Source organism: Chenopodium quinoa, unplaced genomic scaffold (genome assembly GCF_001683475.1).
Source record: "Chenopodium quinoa cultivar QQ74 unplaced genomic scaffold, ASM168347v1, whole genome shotgun sequence".
Classification (NCBI taxonomy): domain Eukaryota; kingdom Viridiplantae; phylum Streptophyta; class Magnoliopsida; order Caryophyllales; family Amaranthaceae; genus Chenopodium; species Chenopodium quinoa.
In genome coordinates this window covers 1,838,949-1,858,803 of record NW_018744582.1, presented here as the reverse complement: position 1 = coordinate 1,858,803, position 19,855 = coordinate 1,838,949, and the positions used below count along the sequence as shown (strand labels likewise).

General features: G+C 33.4%; 2 protein-coding genes across 2 annotated transcripts; both read left to right on the top strand.

The window, feature by feature from the left end:
- The first annotated feature begins 3,825 nt into the window (after positions 1-3,825).
- Positions 3,826-9,341, top strand: LOC110699283 (CTD nuclear envelope phosphatase 1 homolog). Its single transcript, XM_021876784.1, has 6 exons — positions 3,826-4,678; positions 6,702-6,830; positions 6,911-7,031; positions 7,347-7,428; positions 8,649-8,802; positions 8,899-9,341. The coding sequence occupies exons 1-6, from the start codon at positions 4,349-4,351 to the stop codon at positions 9,031-9,033; spliced, it is 951 nt and encodes a 316-aa protein (XP_021732476.1). The 5' UTR covers positions 3,826-4,348; the 3' UTR covers positions 9,034-9,341.
- Positions 9,342-16,315: 6,974 nt separating this feature from the next.
- LOC110699280 (putative serine/threonine-protein kinase-like protein CCR3) lies at positions 16,316-19,256 on the top strand. Its single transcript, XM_021876782.1, has one exon. The coding sequence runs from the start codon at positions 16,628-16,630 to the stop codon at positions 19,034-19,036; it is 2,409 nt and encodes an 802-aa protein (XP_021732474.1). The 5' UTR covers positions 16,316-16,627; the 3' UTR covers positions 19,037-19,256.
- Positions 19,257-19,855: the final 599 nt, after the last annotated feature.

The window sequence follows — 19,855 nt, the reverse complement described above, 5'->3', positions numbered from 1 at the left end:
ATTTGGTCACGTATAAGCTTTATTTTAGCTTTTCCAAAACACTACCTTAACATCGTACAACTTTACCGAATATGGTTTTCGCCTTTAGTAGCAAAAGCTACTTAAAAAGCAAGGTCATAATGAAACCTGTAATTTTAAGGCCTAGTATTATTAGGTAGAAAAGTAGGATATTCTCTTATGTTTATGGTAATCTCACCAATCGGTGAACGGTAAATTCATACCTATATGTATTTATGGCAATGATTCTCCGACAATTTTACGTGCATGAATGATTTCCATGATATAATTGCAATCTTCTTTATTTTACGATAGTGGTGTACAATAGAAAATTTCATCTACACAAGAGATTCGATTTTAACAAATACATAAGATATTGAATCAAATAAAAAATTTCTTTATAAAAATTACGATTGTTGATTAGATCTTGCATTGTGAAACATCTCTCGTTTATATCGTTGGTAAATACAATCTTGTTGAAGAGACAATCTAACGATCTTTGTAGCGTGAGGAATCTGAGAATGTTTTCCTTCTGATTCATCCGATTGTATTCGAAAGCTTGATAACCCTCTTGCGATCTTACATAATTTTTCACCAACGAAATAATTTCACGACAATCCATTAGATCTAATATCATGGATTCAAACCCAAGAAAATTCTCCTCCGAAAATAGGAGATAAACCTTGTCTTTCGAAAGAGGTCGAAAAACCCTTGTCTTTCGAAGGAGATTGAAAACCCTTTCTTTTGAGGGAGAAAAGTTCGTTCCAAAAGAAATTATTATAAACCTAGAAAGACTTTTAAAGAAATAAGGATTGAGGCTTTTCACCATACGTGTAGGAGGCTAGGGTTTAGGAGAGAGAAAGGAGGAGAAAATTACACAATGTGTAATCTTAGACATAACAAAAAAAAAAAAAAAAAAATTGTTATAATGAAAATGTTTTTAATAAAATGAGTAATTTCACATCATGTCGATTCAAACTATCAATATTTATATACTTCGTATAAAAAAATAAAGAAACCACGTGCCAATTTGTACTGAACTAGTGGCTGAACAGACGATTGGAGTTTGACCCACAACCTATCCTCTTGATGAATGGCATACCAATTGAAGCCAAATGTGGACGAATTCTTCAACCATACGTACACAAGAATAAAACAAAACCAGGATATGGACGGATCGTTCAGTACTACATACCCCTTACATGAGGGGAAGTGAACAATTGCAACATTTAAAATCAGCAAGTACCAAAATGAATGAAACTAGACCAATTCATCTACCTTAGTAACCAAAAAATGTAGGCCATGTAGTACTATATAAACTTGACCAAATACAAAAAAATAAAAACGTACTGTAATGAAAATACCTGAAGAATTGTCACATAATTCAGAGAAGTCGCGTGAATTTCTGGGTATCTGATCTAAGTCAGGGAAAAAAAGGGATAATAATACTAAAATAAATTTGGAAGCACTTGAACAGAGCAAGCACAACAAGTGCACAACTATGGCCACTTTATAAATAATTAGCTCAAAAAAAGAAGTTCAGATTTGTCTCTTCTTATTGGCTCATTCTCAGAACAATCATAACTATTTCTTCAACTTGGGATCGTGGGATTTTATGTACTACCGAGCACTATTTTTTTACTCCCTTGGTGTCTAATAATCGCAACATTTTTCTTTTATATCCGTTTGATAATAATTGTAGTACTTTTTTTTTTTGGTAAGAATCCATTGCTATTTTACTGTATTAATTTTCTCTCTTATCAAACTCACTTACACTACTTTTTTATTATTTATCTTTTATACTACTCCGCAGTAATTAAATATATCTCCACTAATTATATTTTATATTATAAAATTCTCTTTTCGACTCCACTATATAAATTTCCTAAAACTTTATTGCAATTATTACGAAACAGGGAGAGTAAAAAAATAGTCCGTATCAATTAAATTTACAGTTTACTGTACTTACTTTATTGAAAATGACTCATTTTTAGAATGAGAATATACATGAATATTTTCGTTATGTTTATATTGATTGATCAATGGATAAATTACTACCTCTGACTAATTTTTAAAATCCTGCATGGCTGCACATATGCACTACAAATGATTTTTAAAAAATGTAAATTAAAACATGTGATCAATTCCATTTTTTATCTTTATTAAAGGGTATTTAATGTTCAAAGTAAGTTTCAAACTCGTTGCTTTAAAATGCATTTAATTCATTGAATAGTGTAAGTGAAATGTAGGTCAAAATAAAGAATTGTACCGCCTTGATGAATAATTCAAACAAATCAACTTGAAAAAGTTGTTGGTTAACTTGAACATAACAGTAAAAAGTATTTTAAAAATAATTATTTGATGATTAAGAAAGATATGCTTATTCCTAAAATGACCTTGTCAGTTTTATTTTTGAGTTTCTTTACTAAATAATCTTGTTTATACTTTACAAGGTCTTTAGATTTTTTTCTTACTTGTGCAAACATGCTTTGAAAATTATTTTTTCATGCATAATTCTTTGTAAAAAGAATTATTGTTTTATGTATTTATTTCTTTTTGTTTTTACTACGAGTGGCTAAGTCTTATTCATAATGAAAATATTTGCAAGATGCGTTCATTTAATCCACTATGTTACATGTCATTGTTTTTGTACATAATGTTAGAAGTCACTTTCAAAATTAAAATACTTGAAATGAGGTTTTAAAAGATTATTTGGTTGTAGTTATAAATTTAGGTTGGAAATTTTGACCCTTAAAATAAAATCACTTACATTATTAAGCATGCATATAGTGATTCGATAATTTCACATGGATCCCACTTAATTATGCGGAATGTTAAGCAAGTTGTCTTAATACATTTAATCCTTTTTTTTTTTTTTTTTTCAAATGGTATAAAACTAATTTTATACAGTACTGTTTTAAGTCGTTTTAGAAACTGAAATGGAATGTTTGATGTAAATTTTCAAACGAAGCTTCTGTATGTTCAATTATTTAACATTTAATGCATATTTAAATTTCAAAAAGGTGTATTACATCAAACTAAAATTTTGCTTTCATTAATACATTGATTAAGACTTCTTAAGTTTTTACTACACATGTACAGTGCAAGTTGAGCTACAAGGACATACAATTCTTATGTTTTAGATTTTCAGATAACTTTTACATACAATATTGAGTTAAGACTAAAAAATAATGATTGATAAAGTAATTTTTTGAGAATTGAATGTAACTTTAAATGTTTGAAGTAGTATTTTCATTGTCAATCGATGAATTTAAATTTGGTTTGACAGGCTAAATTAATTTTTACTCATACCCTATATTATTGTATTTATATATGATCGAATTACTTCGAATTTATGTTTATAGATTACATTAAATGTTGTCACATAAAACTCTATTTGTTTCTCTATGTTGTTCTTATGTACTTTGCATAATCTTACTGATAGAGTATAAAACATATTCCCGAGCTTCAACTATCAGATTAAGCATTTGGTTGAGTTAGTCCTTTAACATGGCATCAGAGCCAACGTGACACAAAGATCACTGGTTCGAATCTCATCCACGATCCAATATATGATGACTCAATGGTTTTAAAATGTATAAAGAACACCACACATTTTTACTACTCCGTGCAAAGTAATCAAACACTTGTTTCACTCATTTGTTGTAACGCCTGTAATTGTTATTGACAACATTAATGTAATAACACTTCGTAACAAGTACTCATATAAACTTATTTTTCTAGAATGTAAGAATTAATATTGCCTCGGTTTCATATTATATGCAACGATTAGATACTTTATGTCAAATCGTTGCAAATAATATAAAACAGAGGTAGAGTAGAATAGAATATAATGCATTAATGTTTATTTATTTATTTTTATTTTTATTTTTTTTATGAAAAATATACTAATTTATTAGTACTACAAATCTAATGCAATCAACCAAAAAAAGGTCACCTCATTTGAACTCGAAAAAATACGGGTGGTGGTGGTGGTGACTAGCTTCACGATCTCCTCCCTCCACTCTCCTCATCACTTCTCTCTCTACATTCTCTCTCTAAACTTACACAAAAAGTAAGAATCGCAGAAAAAAGCAAGCAATCAATCAATCGCTGTTACAAATCCACTCTTTATAATTACTTCTTTTATTTATTTTTCATGAATTTTTCATCAGATTCAAAAAAACCCAGTTCAATTTCAGTTCAATCAATACGATTTCCAATTAATCTTTGATTTCCGATGAAATAAACAAAAGCCCAATTCAATCATCGCATCAAATGTTCATTTCTGTAATCTAAAACCCTAATTTATAATTTTTACTCCTTTTTGAAGCTCAATTTTTGCTCAAAAATGGCGCAAACTGAAGTATATGCGCCGAAATCGGGTCAGCTATGGAAGACGGTGTTGAATTGGTTAACCTTCTTGTTCCAGATCTTTGTTCAGATCGTTCGAGGTACTCCTTCAATGGCGCAAGTCTTAAATAGCATAGGTTTCAGCTATGGCGGACAAACCTCGTTTCTCTCTCCTCCAAATCCTTCTTCTTCTACTGGGTTTAAGCCTCTTCCTGTTGTTGAAATTCCTCTTCAATCTTCCTCTGCTACTGCCGTCGATATCAACGGTGTTGATGATGATGCTGCTGAGCCTGGTGATGGCGATGTTCGTGCTTCGGACAAGCTTACCGTATGTATTGTTTGCTTTCTGAGTTTATGATTTTAATTTCTAATTTTAGAGGTAATTTTGGTTTTATTTTGTTTTAGCATGATTTGATTTTTATGGATAAAAGTTAATTGATAGAATGTAAGGATTTTCTAATATTAGGATATATTCTAAGTTTAGAGTATTATGTTCTGTATGTTTTTTCTGGGTGTATAAGGAGCCCGAGGGAGTAATGATGTAGACGGGATTTGATCCGAGGTCATGGCCTTATGGGTACCACCTGCTCTTAACTTCAGTCAGTAAGCTAGTTGACATCTAGGAGTTATGGATGATGGATGGTGGAAATTATGATTTTTGGTAATGTTATGATGGGATTTTTGATTGGTAAAAGTGAGCAACTGAGCACATTGGTTGGTGATTATTACTGGGTTTTTTTTAACGCAATTGAGTAAGTTCTGATGATTAGGTGAATAGGTATAGAAAGTGGGCTGATGAGTTACATAAAGAATTATTCTTTTTTTTTTAAAAAAAAATTGTAAGGAGGGTCTGGGGTTATTTTGGGGTTTGTACCTGGTTGATATAGGGGCAGGTTTCTTGGATGTTATTTCTCCATTATCGTCCTACATCTTCGGTGTTGAAGCACGTTTTTGTTTAATGCAATGGTTTTGCTGTCTTATGTGTGGTGCTGGTTTTTAAGTTTTTGTTGGTTTCTAGTCAATCAGATTGGGGAAAATATGGTTTTTAAGTTTTTGTTGGTTTCTAGTCAATCAGATTGGGGAAAATAGAAAAAGAAAATGTCAAGATGGAGGCTTTGGGATGAAATTTGACTTAATTCTGGCAGTAGAGGAGGGATGTAAGGGTGTTTAGCTTTTGACCTTTCTGTGGTCTTAAGGTCTGTTTTATGTGATGGATTCTTCAGGTTGAATAAATAGGTTGAGTGAATACCTAAATGCAAGTGAGCTTTGCTATTTGAAGGGCACATTTTTGTAATTAAGTGCAGTGTAATAGTTGTACTTTGTAAACTACATGTTAAATTGGTTCGAATGTTCCTAAATGATGAGTCTACTTATATGGTTTCCTAATCGGAGAGGAAAAGGAAATACATTTTCTGTCCTAGTGCTCATGTGATTTCAGCAGTCTGTTTGGGTTTCCGTTTTGGACTAGGAGTCCGTTTAGCTTTAGCATCAGATTTTGTTAATGTAGAGAATTGAATATGATGCTGTCAGATTGGCTATGTATTAGTGTTTGAAATTACTTAAGTTGCATTTACTGTATTTTCATATTGGAGGAAACTGTTGAACTGATCATTCTTGAGCATTTGAATATGGGTTTTATTGACGTAGAAATGGTATTTGAGTGGTTCTTGTACTGGGTGCCTGGCAGTGGGCATCCATAATTAGATTCTTAGATTTGAGGGGTAATTTTTTTATCTGCAAACTGAAGGAAAAACCAGTGAAGTGAAAATTTGAATAATTGAGGATTTACTTTCAGTAATGTGGACAAGTTCCCTGTCTTTATTAGTAATCACTGGTTGCTTATCCCTGGTAATATGGATAACTGTAATAATTGAGTACTGTATTTAGTTCAGAGATATGGACAAGATCCTGTCATGGAGAAGTAAAATTTTGGATGATCGAGGATCTAGTTTAAGGGGTAAAGGTTCAATCTTCCTGTCAATAAAAAAATAAAGTTCAGAAACATAGATGTATAGTTATTTACGAACCTTATCGCCAATTATGATTTATGTAGGTGGTTCAAAGAGCATTAAATCTAAGGTTTAGCATATTTTCAATATCAAAGCTAGGAATACAATGGACATCCATCACTTATACTCTCTGTACTGTTGTGTTCTCATATTTCATTCTATAATGTGTAGTGAAAAACTGGTCGTTTGAGGTAAGGTATTGAATATTTGAATGGCTTTTCTTATTTAATGCATCAGACATGCACATTTTTGCAACTTTTTACTTCATTGACATCAGTCAGTTTCTACTTCATGATCTCCCCGACTCCTTGTAACAATGGCTATTCATTATAAGCATTGCAGGTTGTTCTTGATTTAGATGATACACTAGTTTGTGCATATGAGACTTCTAGTTTACCGCCTACACTTTGTACACAAGCGACAGAAGCGGGTTTGAATTGGTTTGAGCTGGAATGTGTATCATCAGACAAGGTATTAAGTTCTTCCAAATTTCATTTAATATTATTTTGTGGTTGCTGAACGAAGCTTGATTTATGTATCTCAAATTGAAGGAATTTGAAGGGAAGCCTAAAATCAATTATGTGACAGTGTTTGAACGTCCTGGATTGAATGAATTCTTGGAGCAACTTAGTGAATTTGCAGATTTGATTCTTTTCACTGCTGGACTTGAAGGTTCGCATTTGTTTCTGATCTTTTATACTTTCACATCATCATGCTCAAACTTTATGGGCTTATTTGCATGTTGCACACCTTGTTATCCGAAAACCTTTTAAAGGAAACCCCTTAAGGTAATCACGGGGGCTGCTTTTAGGGATAAGAGGCATAGGGTTAAAGAGAGAGCCAAAAAAGGATCTTTCAAGTAATCTAAAGAAGTTACTTAAAAGCACACATTTGACCATCTTATAAGGTTATGTTATATTGTTATACTACTATAACAGTTCTGTATTTTTTATTTTTTTATTTTTTTTTTATTCTTAATTTCAACAGGTTATGCTAGACCTCTTGTTGACAGAATTGATGCTGAAAATCGGTTCAGTCGTCGTCTGTATAGGCCATCGACTATTAGCACGTTAGTATTCTGAAACTCAGGGCTCTCTTTTTCCTCCTAATTGCATACATTACTGTTCATATTGTGAGTACATTGATTTTCCACCAAATTAAGTTGAGGCCTTGTTGTATGTCTTTCTGTATCCAACATAATTTCACTCGGAATATCAACTCATACATGGATGGTCATATATCAATGGTTTTTCCAGTTGGCATTTCTCATTTATTTGCAGCTTACATAACTTGCTTCATGCAGTCGTCCAAGATATTATGTTTTCAGAAACAAACAAATAATGACTCCAGAGGATCAAGGTTGGAAATGGGAATTAGTATATATATATATATATTATATATATATATATATATATATATATATATATATATATATATATATATATAACCCAACATTATGCTTGTGGCATTGTGTTATCCGAGACACTTGGACATTTCATGTAGAATTGTACCAGATGTACACATATTTCATCACCATTTCCTAACTTTAATACCTTGTATCTAAATTGGCTGTATATGATAACAAATTAGTGGTATGTCACTAATTGCAGAGAGAGAAAGATTGCTACTACCTTAATTGCACACCCAATAGACATTCATAAAGTCAGGTTTCTGGGCAATCCCTGTTTAATATATATAATTATGTTCTAGCCTCAAAAAAGGGTGATACTGATTGTTGTTTTTTATCCAAACCTATGCAAGTATAGCCCTCCCCCCTCCTTTTGCAGGAAGATATTGTGGAATGAAAAAATTACCCACATATACTGACTCTTTGCTAAATTTTTCTTCTTGGTTATCACCCTTATCGGTGTTCAGAGAGATTTCCATGCTTAAGGAATGCATTAGTCATGCCAGGCACTGCTTTATGTAAAAAGTTTAAGCAACTAGTTTTCGATTGCTGTGGAAGTGTTGATGAGCAATAATTTCTGTTAAGACTTGTATTTTCCTTGAATATTGATATTGACTTTGCGTCACTCTGATGGGACCATTTCCTTAGGATGTGTGTGAAACTGATATAACATGTTGTGTAATTTGTGCTGTATAGTAACTTGAAAGTTGAACCACTGTGACTTATTTCTTGTTAATAATTATATTAAGCAGTCAAATCTAAAATATCTGGTGTTATCATTAAGTTTGTGCCATTGTTATTCAATTCTGTGTCTTTTCTGACTATAACAACTCAAGTATACAAGTAACTAATTTGTGCTCAATAATGTGGTATATTTACAGGGAGTATCGGGATCATGTGAAGGATTTATCTTGCATCTCACCGGATCTATGCAGAGTAGTTATAGTTGATAACAATCCATTCAGTTTCTTATTGCAGCCAGTAAATGGGATTCCATGTGTACCTTTTTCTGCAGGGCAGCCACACGACAATCAGGTTAGCCAAACTGCAGTTGCGGAAGGGGAAAAAAAAAAAAAAAACTTAAAATAGTAAACATTGCTCACTCATTTGTATTCTCTATTTCTCATTCAGCTTCTCGAGGTCTTACTTCCGCTCCTGAAGCATCTCTCGGTTCAGGATGATGTTAGGCCTGTCTTGTATGAAAAATTTCATATGCCTGAGTGGTTCCAAAAGCATGGAATCCCTTCCCCTGGTTGGACATTGTAGTGGCAGCCGGAAAGCATTATCCTTTGGCCGGTGATTTATGCATTTTGGAGGCAGGTATACATTGAACTTGTATAGAGAAGGGGCCATTTACCAGATTTGAAAATTTCTTCAGCCTCGATGAAATTTCAATGCTACAATTTGTGATCAAATTTATCATATTTCTTTTTGTATGTAGCTTGATTGGAGTTTAGATTCTTCTGTAATTTTGTATGCCATTAGGTTTTCCCTGTAGTCTTGTAAGATTAAAAACTTGTATGTTTTCTCATCCTAAAGTTAATAAATTTATGATGTTTTCAGTTATTTTGGGATCATGCAATGGTTTCTTACTAATTGCATTATTTTCACTTTTTGTACTTTTTTTTTTTTGACACAATTTTCACTTTTTATACTAACTAATTCTGACAACGTTTTATTACTAATATATATTGATACGAAGTATATACTAATTGCAACAGTTTACTGTTTAGCTACTCTCAATCTTGATTATATGATTAGGGTTTTGACTCCCTTAGATTCTGATTTAAGTAACCAAGCAATAATCTCCATTGTCTTATATTCTCAATTTTATTCATTTTATTCGAGTGTTAGGATTGAATTAGAAGTGAATTAGGATTATTGCTTGGTTTTCTCTATATTTCCTCCGTCCCACTAAAACTGTCTTATAATTTCAATTATATTGTTTAAGAGTGTGGTCGATGTAAACTAGTATGGGTTGTTGAGTGAGTAAATAAAGCATACGAAGTAAAAGGAACATGGGCTCACTCAACTGAATGGACATCATAAATAATACTCCTGTATGAAACAATCCTAATGGACAAAGGGAGTATTAAATAGTGTTTTGGCTAAAATTATGATCCAAATTATTGGGAATCCTTTTTAAAAGTAGGTGAAATGTAGACTTTGTGAAAAGGCTTTTAGAAAAAAATTTGACTGCCTGCGCAAGAATTTCCAGGCATCATGTATTCATGCTACCCACTTCCACTATTAAGATTGTCACATAAATATTGTTAACTGCACTTTCCAGCAATGCTTGTCTAATTCATGTTAGTTTAAAGTTTAGACTAACAAATATAAAAAATGTCGAAAAGTAACCTATGATATGTGTTCACTCTGTAGCCTTTTTCTGTTTATTTCACTCTAATCTTCTAGGGGCTTTCTTTGCTTTGAGTAATGATTAACATATAATCCTTATTTGAGTGTTGAGTCATTCGTTTTGGTTTCGGGTTCAAGTATGCATGATCGCAATATGGGTTAGAAAGTTTCAGTCTTTTGAGTCTATCGGTAATCTATACTAATATATTAAAAGGCGTTTCTAAGAACGTCTATGCGCCACGTAGACTCCCTCATTTTGCCACATCACTTACTCAACTCCTCAATAAAAATATATGGATGAGAAGTTTCGAACACTTGACTTCTTAGAGAAAAGTTATTGTATAACCATCTAGACTAATTGTTAATTATGTTTTAACATTGCACAATAAATAATATTATGTTACAAAGTATTGAAGACACATACTACATACAAACTATTAGATGCTCTTATAAATTAGCAGTTGCACAACTATAAAAGTAGTAATCTGGGGCAACGCCCCGGCTACTTACTAGTTAGTTTATTACAAAGTGTAAATGTTATATTAACCATTTATAGTCATATTAATTCTTGGGTTGGATAAAAATCGGATCATCCAGTTTCTGTATAATTTGTTTATGGGACGAGTAGGTTTTGACATTTTATAAGGACGTATGAATTTATGTTTCTTCTATATTTTTAGGTTACGAAAAGTCATGGATTTCTCAAAATCTTAAAGAATTGTTCCCTTTTATCAGTTTCCTAGTAATTTGTCTTTGTTTAAGTTTTGGAATTTTCTTGTTTTGAATGTTTGTAAGAAATAGTCTGTAGTTAACTAACCAAACAGTAATCATTTGCAACTCAAAGTAATGGGACCAAAAGTTTTAAGAGTTCACCCCTACTTAATGCTGCTCCCCCTTCCTTTACAGGAGATTCAAAGCTACCATAAATTCAGGAGCTTTGATCATAAGACACCATTGCCTGTACTTCTAATTTCAAAGTTCTTGCCTATTTTTACTTGTAAGATATATGTTGTTGTTTCTACCTTACTGGATTATTGCTGACTTTAAAATTTCTACGTGTCATTTTTGCTCTCATTGACACCGGCCTCTAAATGGGGCGTGCACCATACACTGCGATGTATAAGAACTAAGTGTCGGTTGCATATACGGCAAACTCAGTTGTTGACCAAACCAAGGAGAATTATGGCCCTAGCTGGTGCATTTTTGCCCCACCAGGGGAAGCTTATATTAATTATATTCATTGCTCAAAGTTTAGTGCTAACAACTTTTGTACTTATATAATGCACTAATAATAATGTCTATTGAGTTTAGTTTAAGTATGTGAATGTGCATATGCTTTGTTTTCCCCATATTGTATTTTTGACTTTGCTTCAAATTTTATTATTGTTTGGTAGGTGCGTGCTTGACCATTTAACTGAAATGTTCATATACTTTTTGGTGTAAATTTGGCTAAGTGATTTAACTACTACAAGTTTAGTTGAGGTTAAAGGACTTCCCATTTCTAGATTCTTACTAGTAAACGAACAAGTACCATGATTTATAAACGAACCCAATATGTCAAAAGCCTCCAATCCAACAAAATCAAATTAATTGTTTGACAAGGGTTCCGAGTATATGACTAGTCTACACCATATTGTATTTTTGACACAACACACAAGATTCGACATTAGTTGACATCGCTCTATTTATTTTATCACAATTTATTATCATTTTCCTAAATTTGATACTAATTTCATTGAATCACGATAGTATATATAATCTTGTGTGCATATAGAATGATGCAACCATCACAATTATGTTCACACCACTCGCAAGAATGATTTGCAATACACTTATCAATGGTTATATAATAAAAATACAAAATTCTATTAAAGTTGTCGAATTTATGTCCAATCCTCTCTTGATTTTTATGTTCTTTTGGTAAAACCCTCCTAAATTAAATCTAAAAAAGTGTGTAACAATAATAAATTTGTTAGAAACTAGCTAATACAATCCTTTGGAAAAATTTGAGTGTGACCTATCTTTGAGTGTGCCAAATATGATTCACAATTTTCATTAGTTTTTTTTTACATGAGTTGTACCTTTAAGGTCAACATGCTATTTATTCTATTGATTTATCTCAATTTAAAAATACATGTAAAAATCAAGCTCAATTAAGGTAATTAATTATTGTATTAATTTTAAATTTTATATCTCCAATTTTAATCATCTAATCGGATGCATTCTTTAGCTTTTAATTTAAAATTTGATTTTTTTGGTTTCCCAAAATAACGCTGAATACCTCTATGTAAAGCCATAAAAAGGTCAATTGGTTGGTGTTGTAGTGGTGATTGGGGCTATAATTGGTAGGGAGGATCGCGTATTTGATCCCCGCAACAACAATTGAGAGGGGACTGGAACCTTATCACTCACAACTAATGCTTGAATCAAAATTAACCCAAAAGATGGCCTGAGAGGAAAAAAAAAATTAAAGCCATAAAAGGCTGAAAAAAATAGTTATAAAATTGTTGCATGTAATATTCGAGAGAAATAATTCCAGCTTTCTACAAAACCGAGGGCATACATGTAGACCACACATGCAAAGTACTAATGAGTTAAATAGTGTTGTCTAGTCTCCAAAAGTGGATGCCATATCCATAATCGAATCAATATTTTCACAATATTTTTATCCCTGCATGTTACATAAACATTTGTACACCAATCCTAAAAAAAAATAAAAATTAAAAAATGTATTTGTATAACTGTATAAGATACAGACATACAGTCATACATTATACATAGTGATACGGGTATTTTGGAGCATAATTATTATTTTTTTTAGGTAAAATGAAGGATCCTACTGAACCGACACCTCTCATAGGTTAAGCCAACCCAACTCCGCAAGTTAAATAATTTTGGAGCATTATACATTAGTACATTACAAAACAAAAATGTATGATGTCAATTAGCTTATTTTGTTTAAGTATATAGGGTAATCTTCAAGATTTAAGATTAAATCTCGCCTACATCATTATTTTTTATGTATCTCTATAATCAATTTAAATATGTAAAACAGTAGAAGGAAATATATATTGTATGGTTAGGATTAAAAATGTTTTAGATAATTAATACTCCTTTTTCAAACTTTTAACCATAACTCTTCATACCCCGAGTTTGATATATTATGTACAATCGTGCATTGACATCACGACATGGGTGCATATTAATATGTATACCAAAATAAAATGTGGCGTATAAAAGTAGTTATGAATACTGTACTTTTATAAGAGAGAAAAAAACCGAATTGCACCCTTATCCTATGGTATTCCATCCGTCCCTTAATGATATTTCCTTTTGGTCAAATTTTAGTCCCAAAAATATTCACCCCATTTGCTTTTTTCAACAACCATTAATATTAATTTTTTACCAAAATTTCCTCCAGTTTGCAACAATATTTGTGTAAATTTAGCTTTTCCATGTAAATTTTGCATTTTAATATACTTTTATTACTTTTTCTCTCTATTTTTTTGCATACCCTATGTAAATTTATCTTCCAATGTACTTTTACTGCCACCTCCGATACATATTACGTGCAACTTTTACTATTTTTGTCCGCTAGACATACATTCAACTTTCCAAAACTTCACAATTATAGTAAATTTTTTTTAATAAAATTACTTCAATACCCTTACTTAATCTTTTATAAACTGATTTAGATAAATAAAACACAACTTATTAAAATCCTAATTTAACTTAATTAATCCAACAACTTTCACCAAAATTCATTTCCTCAACCATCCATCTAAACTCACCCATCTTCAACTCCCATCAAATTGTTCTGGAAATTGAAACCCTAACTCCATGTTCTTCATCTTCATCTTTAACCTCAACCATAAATTTCTCTCTCCTCATCTGAGCCGAGTCTCCTCCAGACACCACCTCCGACCACGCTTTCGCCTCCACCTCCACCTCCACCTCCACCTCCGACCACCCTATTACTCATCCTCCACCACACCTTCTCATTAACCTCAACGCAAGTGATGGCGTCAAGATCGTTCGAACTCCCGCGGCTACATATTCTTGTCTCTCTTTCTCTTTTTCTTTTTAGTGAAATTGTTTAGTTCTGGTGGGTTTGAAGCCAAATTGGATGTTTTTGCCATTTGGGGGCGCAATAGGGTTGGTTTGTTGGGTTTCGCATGTTTTCCGGGTGAGCAAGTGTGGGTTTTGAGTGAGTGTATGTGCGTGGTTGGTGAGGTAGGTTTTGAGTAGGTGGGTGGATTTTGGGTGTTGGTGGGTCAATCGGGTAGAGTACCGGTGGTTGGGTCAATCGGGTAGAGTAGCGGTGGTTCAGGTCGGGTAGAGGGTGGTTAAGGTTGGGTACAACGGTGGTGGGATTTCATGTGGGTCAGTGGTGAGATTCAGGGGGTTAAGTGGGTTATAGTGGTACGGGTTGCGGTAGCTGGACGGTGGTGGGTAGGGGGATTGGGTGTTGGTGGTGGCAGTGGTACTTAATTAATTTTTCACTTTATTAATTACATTCATTTAACTTCCTTAAACAAAAATTTCCATTTTTTGTCTAGGAATCCGTACTAAGCCTCAAAGTTGCACATAATGTGTAACGGAGGTAGTACTTCTTATTTATGTTTCTTAAATCCCGTGAAATTTCACTAGAAGGGACTATCATTAAGAGACGAAGGGAGTAAAAGCTAAAGAACGCCTTGAGGACGTAGGATAGGATAACTAAAAGTAGAATTATTAAATTAAAATGAACATTTATTACACTGATCAACGCGTAATTTTGGCATACATTCCTAAATTAATACGGAGTATAATTTTAGGAGGTATTTTAAATGCTTATCTAATGCTTTGGAGGCGTTCGTTAACAATATCCTATTTATATACTCCATCTGATTCATATTAATCGCAACAATAGGTGTAGCACAAAGTTATAGGATTTTTTTAGGGTAGGGATGATAAGGTGAATTTTATAATATAAGGTATGGTTAGTAGAGATATATTTAATTGTTATTAAATGAGAGATATAATAAAAAAAAAAAAAAAAAAAAAAAAAGTAGTGTAAATAGGGTATGTAAGAGTAGGGCTGTTCATCGGTCCAAGACCGGACCAAAAAATTGAATTTCAAGAACCGAAAACTGGACCAATAAAGTTAGGACCGAACCGAAAAAATCGGTCCAAAATCGGACTGGACCGGTACAAACTAATTTTAGAATTTTTATAAAAAAATTTCCTAAATTTTAAATAATTTATGTAAAACTCGAAAAAATTTATGGAAAACTCGAAAAAAGTAAAGAAAAAAACAATATTTTAACGTCTTTTTTTTGTATATTTGGCATAAAAAAACTCATACGAGTAAAGTTTCCAAACTTGTTAAGGAAAATCTTAATTATTATTAAAGATTTTATGTACTCGTATAATTTTAAGCAAAAAATCGGTTCGATCCAAAATCAGAATTTTATAGGGTTTTGGATTGGATCGTACCAGACCGATTAATTTGGTCTAGTCTGACCGGGGTCGGTTCGGACCGATTCGGTCCATTTTTTCGATTCGGTTCCATTTTTTGGGTCCGAACCAATTTTTGAACACCCCTACATAAGAAAGTAAAATAATAAAATATTTATACAAGTGGGGTTAGTGAAAGAGAGAAATAATAAAATAGTAGTGGGTCTTTACCAAATTAAAAAGTATTACAACTATTATAAAATAAATGTAAAAAAAAAGTGTTGCAATTATTACGAAACGGAGGGATTACTCCTTACATAGTAAACCAAAATCCAAATGAAAAAACAGTCATCATTAGTCAACCCACATTTATTTCCTCACTTCCTAATTCTCTTTTCAAAAAGACTTGCGTGAACCTGGTCCACAATAATATTATTGTGGACCCGAGGTCTATATACACGCAACTGACATTATATTGAACATAGTGACCATTATTTTTAACATAGTAACCTTATTTTTAACACAACCTTTAATAAAACCACTACAACGTTTAATAATATTGTGAACTTGAAATACGACGCTATTATCTTAATTTTAACATAGTGACCTTTATGATTCATATTGATCGGTATATAAAATATTTCATTACAAAAATAACCACTTAGGCCTATATATTACCAAAATGATTTTTATTTCAACATAGTGACCTCTTTTTTAATTATAGTGACCTTTTTTTTTATTAATAAAATAACCATACTTTCTCTAATTTTAGTGGTCCACAATAAATTAGTGTGAACTAAATCCATTTAAGAATTTGTATTCTCTTTTAACGGCATAAAATACTTGTACTTGCATTAAATTCCCTCCTAAAATCCCAAAAAAAAAAAAAAATACCCCAATAAAAATTTCATCTTTCTTGTTTCAAAGTTCCCTGTTTTTCTGTTCATATTTCTCTGTTTTCTGCTTAATTTTCACTTCAAACGTTTCTTCTTCTTCCTCCAATGAAGAAACCACAAATTTCCCAACCCCAAATCTTAAATTCTCCCTCAATTAATTCCACTTTATGACGATCAAAAACCCACAAATTTTCGCCATTTTTTTCTCTCTCTTCTTTCTCTCTCTACCCCCCCTTCTCCATGGCCTCGGCTCCGGCTCAACTCTCGCTATCTCCTCCGCATCTTCCACCGTTTGCGGCATCGTCGCCGGAGAAATGAACCGCCGAATAGAGTGTTTCAGTAACGGTCAATTAATTTCAATTCAACCCAATATTTCTTACGCCGCCATTGCAGGTGGTGGGAGCTTTTTCTGTGGACTTAGATCTGGAGGAACAAGTTTACTATGTTGGGATACAACTACAATCACTGTAAATTCATCCACATTTACCCCAAAAAGAATTTATTACAGTAGTTCTTCGCCATTGAAAGAGATTTCAGTTGGGGATTCTCAGGTTTGTGGGGTAATTAATGGAACAAATGAGGTAAAATGTTGGAGAGGAATGATGGGTTCGGGTCAAAACCCATCTGGGGTTGGTGGGTTTGGGTCGATTTCATCTGGGTTTGGGTTTTCTTGTGGGATTTTGATGAATAATAGTAGGGTTAGATGTTGGGGTAGTAATGAAACCCTAGCTTCTGAAATTGAAAATCAATTTGGGGGTTTTGCTATGGTTAGTTTAACAGCTGGTGGGCAACATGTGTGTGGGTTTAATATATCTGGGTATTTGGTTTGTGTTGGTAGGAATTTAGATGGGCAATTAGATTATCCATTTGATTTGAATGAATCTTCTGGGTTGTCAAATTTGGCACTTGGATCAGATTATAGTTGTGCAATTAGGAAATTGAATGGTACAGTTGTTTGTTGGGGTAAAAATGGTTCATATTCAAGTAATTTGATTAAAGGGGTTGATTTTGAGTTTTTGGTAGGTGGGTTGAATTTTGTTTGTGGTTTAATTACTAGGAATTCTTCAATTATGTGTTGGGGTCCTGGATGGAATGGTAATAATGCTTCTTTGGGAATTGAACTTCCTTTGCCAAAGATTTTACCTGGACCTTGTGTTCAATCTGATTGTGATCAATGTGGTGTTTATCCTGAATCTGAGTCTCTTTGTTTTGGTTCTGGTAATATATGCAATTCTTGTAGTGTTCCATCATCAGTGGCGCCGGTTCCGGCACCGCCACCTAGGATATTGCCACCTTCGTCGTCACCATCGACGTCGAAGGGGTTGAGAAAAGGTCTTTTGGTGTTTGCCATTGTCGGGGCAGTAGGTGGGTTCGCTGGGTTATGTACTATTGTTTATTGCTTGTATACTGGTGTTTGTTTTGGGAGGAAGAAGATTCATAATTCGGTACAACCAACGATTACTCGTGGGGGTTCGAGTAATGCTCGTACCTCTAGCAATAGTCCTCCTTCAAGGTCCTTGACTATTAGGCGTCAAGGGTCTTTAGCATTTAGGCGGCAAAGGAGTGGAACATCTTCTACTAAACACGCTGATAGGGCAGAGGAGTTTACCTTCCAAGAGCTAGCTGATGCTACTGGTTATTTCTCTTTGGAGAATAAGATTGGTGCTGGTAGTTTTGGTGTGGTTTATAGGGGTAAATTAGTGGATGGTAGGGAAGTGGCAATCAAGAGAGGAGAAACAGGACCGCGAACAAAGAAGTACCATGAGAAGGAGAGTGCATTTGAATCTGAATTAGCATTCTTGTCTAGGGTACACCATAAGCATTTGGTTAGACTTGTTGGATATTGTGAAGAGCGCGATGAAAGGCTATTAGTTTACGAGTTCATGAAGAATGGAGCACTTTATGATCATTTGCATGATAAGAAGAATGTTGAGAAAGGAAATAGTGTTATTAATGCCTGGAAGATCAGGATTAGGATCGCTTTAGATGCTGCTCGTGGTATAGAATACCTTCACACTTATGCAGTCCCGCCTATAATTCATCGTGACATTAAGTCTTCAAACATCCTATTAGATTCTGATTGGATTGCTAGAGTATCTGATTTTGGATTGTCTTTGTTGGGTCCTGAAACTGATCAGGATTTCAGGCCAACTAAAGCAGCCGGGACTGTTGGGTATATTGATCCCGAGTATTATGGGTTGAATGTGTTAACTGCCAAGAGTGATGTTTACGGTCTTGGTGTTGTATTGCTTGAGCTTCTAACTGGAAAGAAAGCAATATTCAAGGATGGCAGTAGTGATGGAGATCCGACTAGCGTGGTGGATTTCGCTGTACCAGAAATTTTGGCCGGTGAATTAGTGAAAGTTTTGGACCCGAGAGTAGGACCGCCTGAATCCAATGAATCAGACGCGGTTGAGCTTTTTGCTTTTACTGCATTACATTGTGTGAATTTGGAGGGAAAAGATAGACCTACAATGACCGATGTTGTATCCAATTTGGAGCGCGCTCTAAACCTTTGTGATGATAGTCATGGTAGTATCTCTAGTGGCGGAATATTATCAATTGGATCAGATTGAAAAAAAATTCGAGCAAGATTGATGGTTTTTTTTTTACATTCTTTTCCAGCTTTTCCTTCATTTTGTATTCATCATTTTTCATGATTATACATGTTTATTGAATGTATATACTTCATTATTAGACACAGTAGGTGTAGAGTAGGAAAACATGATTTGTTTCATCCCTGGAAAATTATTGTAATTTTCTTGAAATGAAGTGTAAATTTGAATTTTCTTTTTCCTTCACCTTTTTCCCTTTAGGCGAGAATGAGCTGGCACTAGACGAGGCCATGCCACGTCACCTTAGTTACGAAGTCACAAAGCTCTTCCTAAATGGAAAAAAACTTCACGACTTTTTAAAGCGAACCCTAAAGTTAGCTAACCAATCTACATACTTATCGGCGACCTTTTCCTTGTGGCACGATGCATGAACTTAGATCATGCAATCAAAATCATAAGAAGGAAGTTAAGATTAGAAAATCTTGTGGAACTCTAGAAAAGGATGTTATACCAGGAGACTTTGGCAATTACCATATTATTTCATTTTAAAATAAGAAACGGTCCAAAGAGACGTCGGTCATAGTCCGAGTCTTTGATTTTTCAATTCATAATATACTTAACCGGCGAAGGAATGGCGTTTTCTTAAATTAAATTTTGATGATATAATATTGACATGCATGTTCATGCAACATTATTATAATAATTTTGTCATGAGTAGCTTAGTGATCCTATTAGGAAAATGACAACAATCAAAATATTGTTTTGTCATTAAGAAGTAAATTCAAAGAATAATGTACTACTTGGATGAAAGGTGAATCTTGGAAGAAAAAAAACATCGTC

What these genes read in the sequence shown, in the direction of transcription:
- LOC110699283 (XM_021876784.1), top strand. Translation starts at nt 4,349, where the DNA reads ATGGCGCAAACTGAAGTATATGCGCCGAAATCGGGTCAGCTATGGAAG. An exon ending in TTTCACTGCTGGACTTGAAG is followed by an intron (nt 7,032 to 7,346) that starts GTTCGCATTTGT and finishes TAATTTCAACAG; the next exon opens with GTTATGCTAGACCTCTTGTT. An exon ending in GGCAGCCACACGACAATCAG is followed by an intron (nt 8,803 to 8,898) that starts GTTAGCCAAACT and finishes TTTCTCATTCAG; the next exon opens with CTTCTCGAGGTCTTACTTCC.
- LOC110699280 (XM_021876782.1), top strand. Translation starts at nt 16,628, where the DNA reads ATGACGATCAAAAACCCACAAATTTTCGCCATTTTTTTCTCTCTCTTC.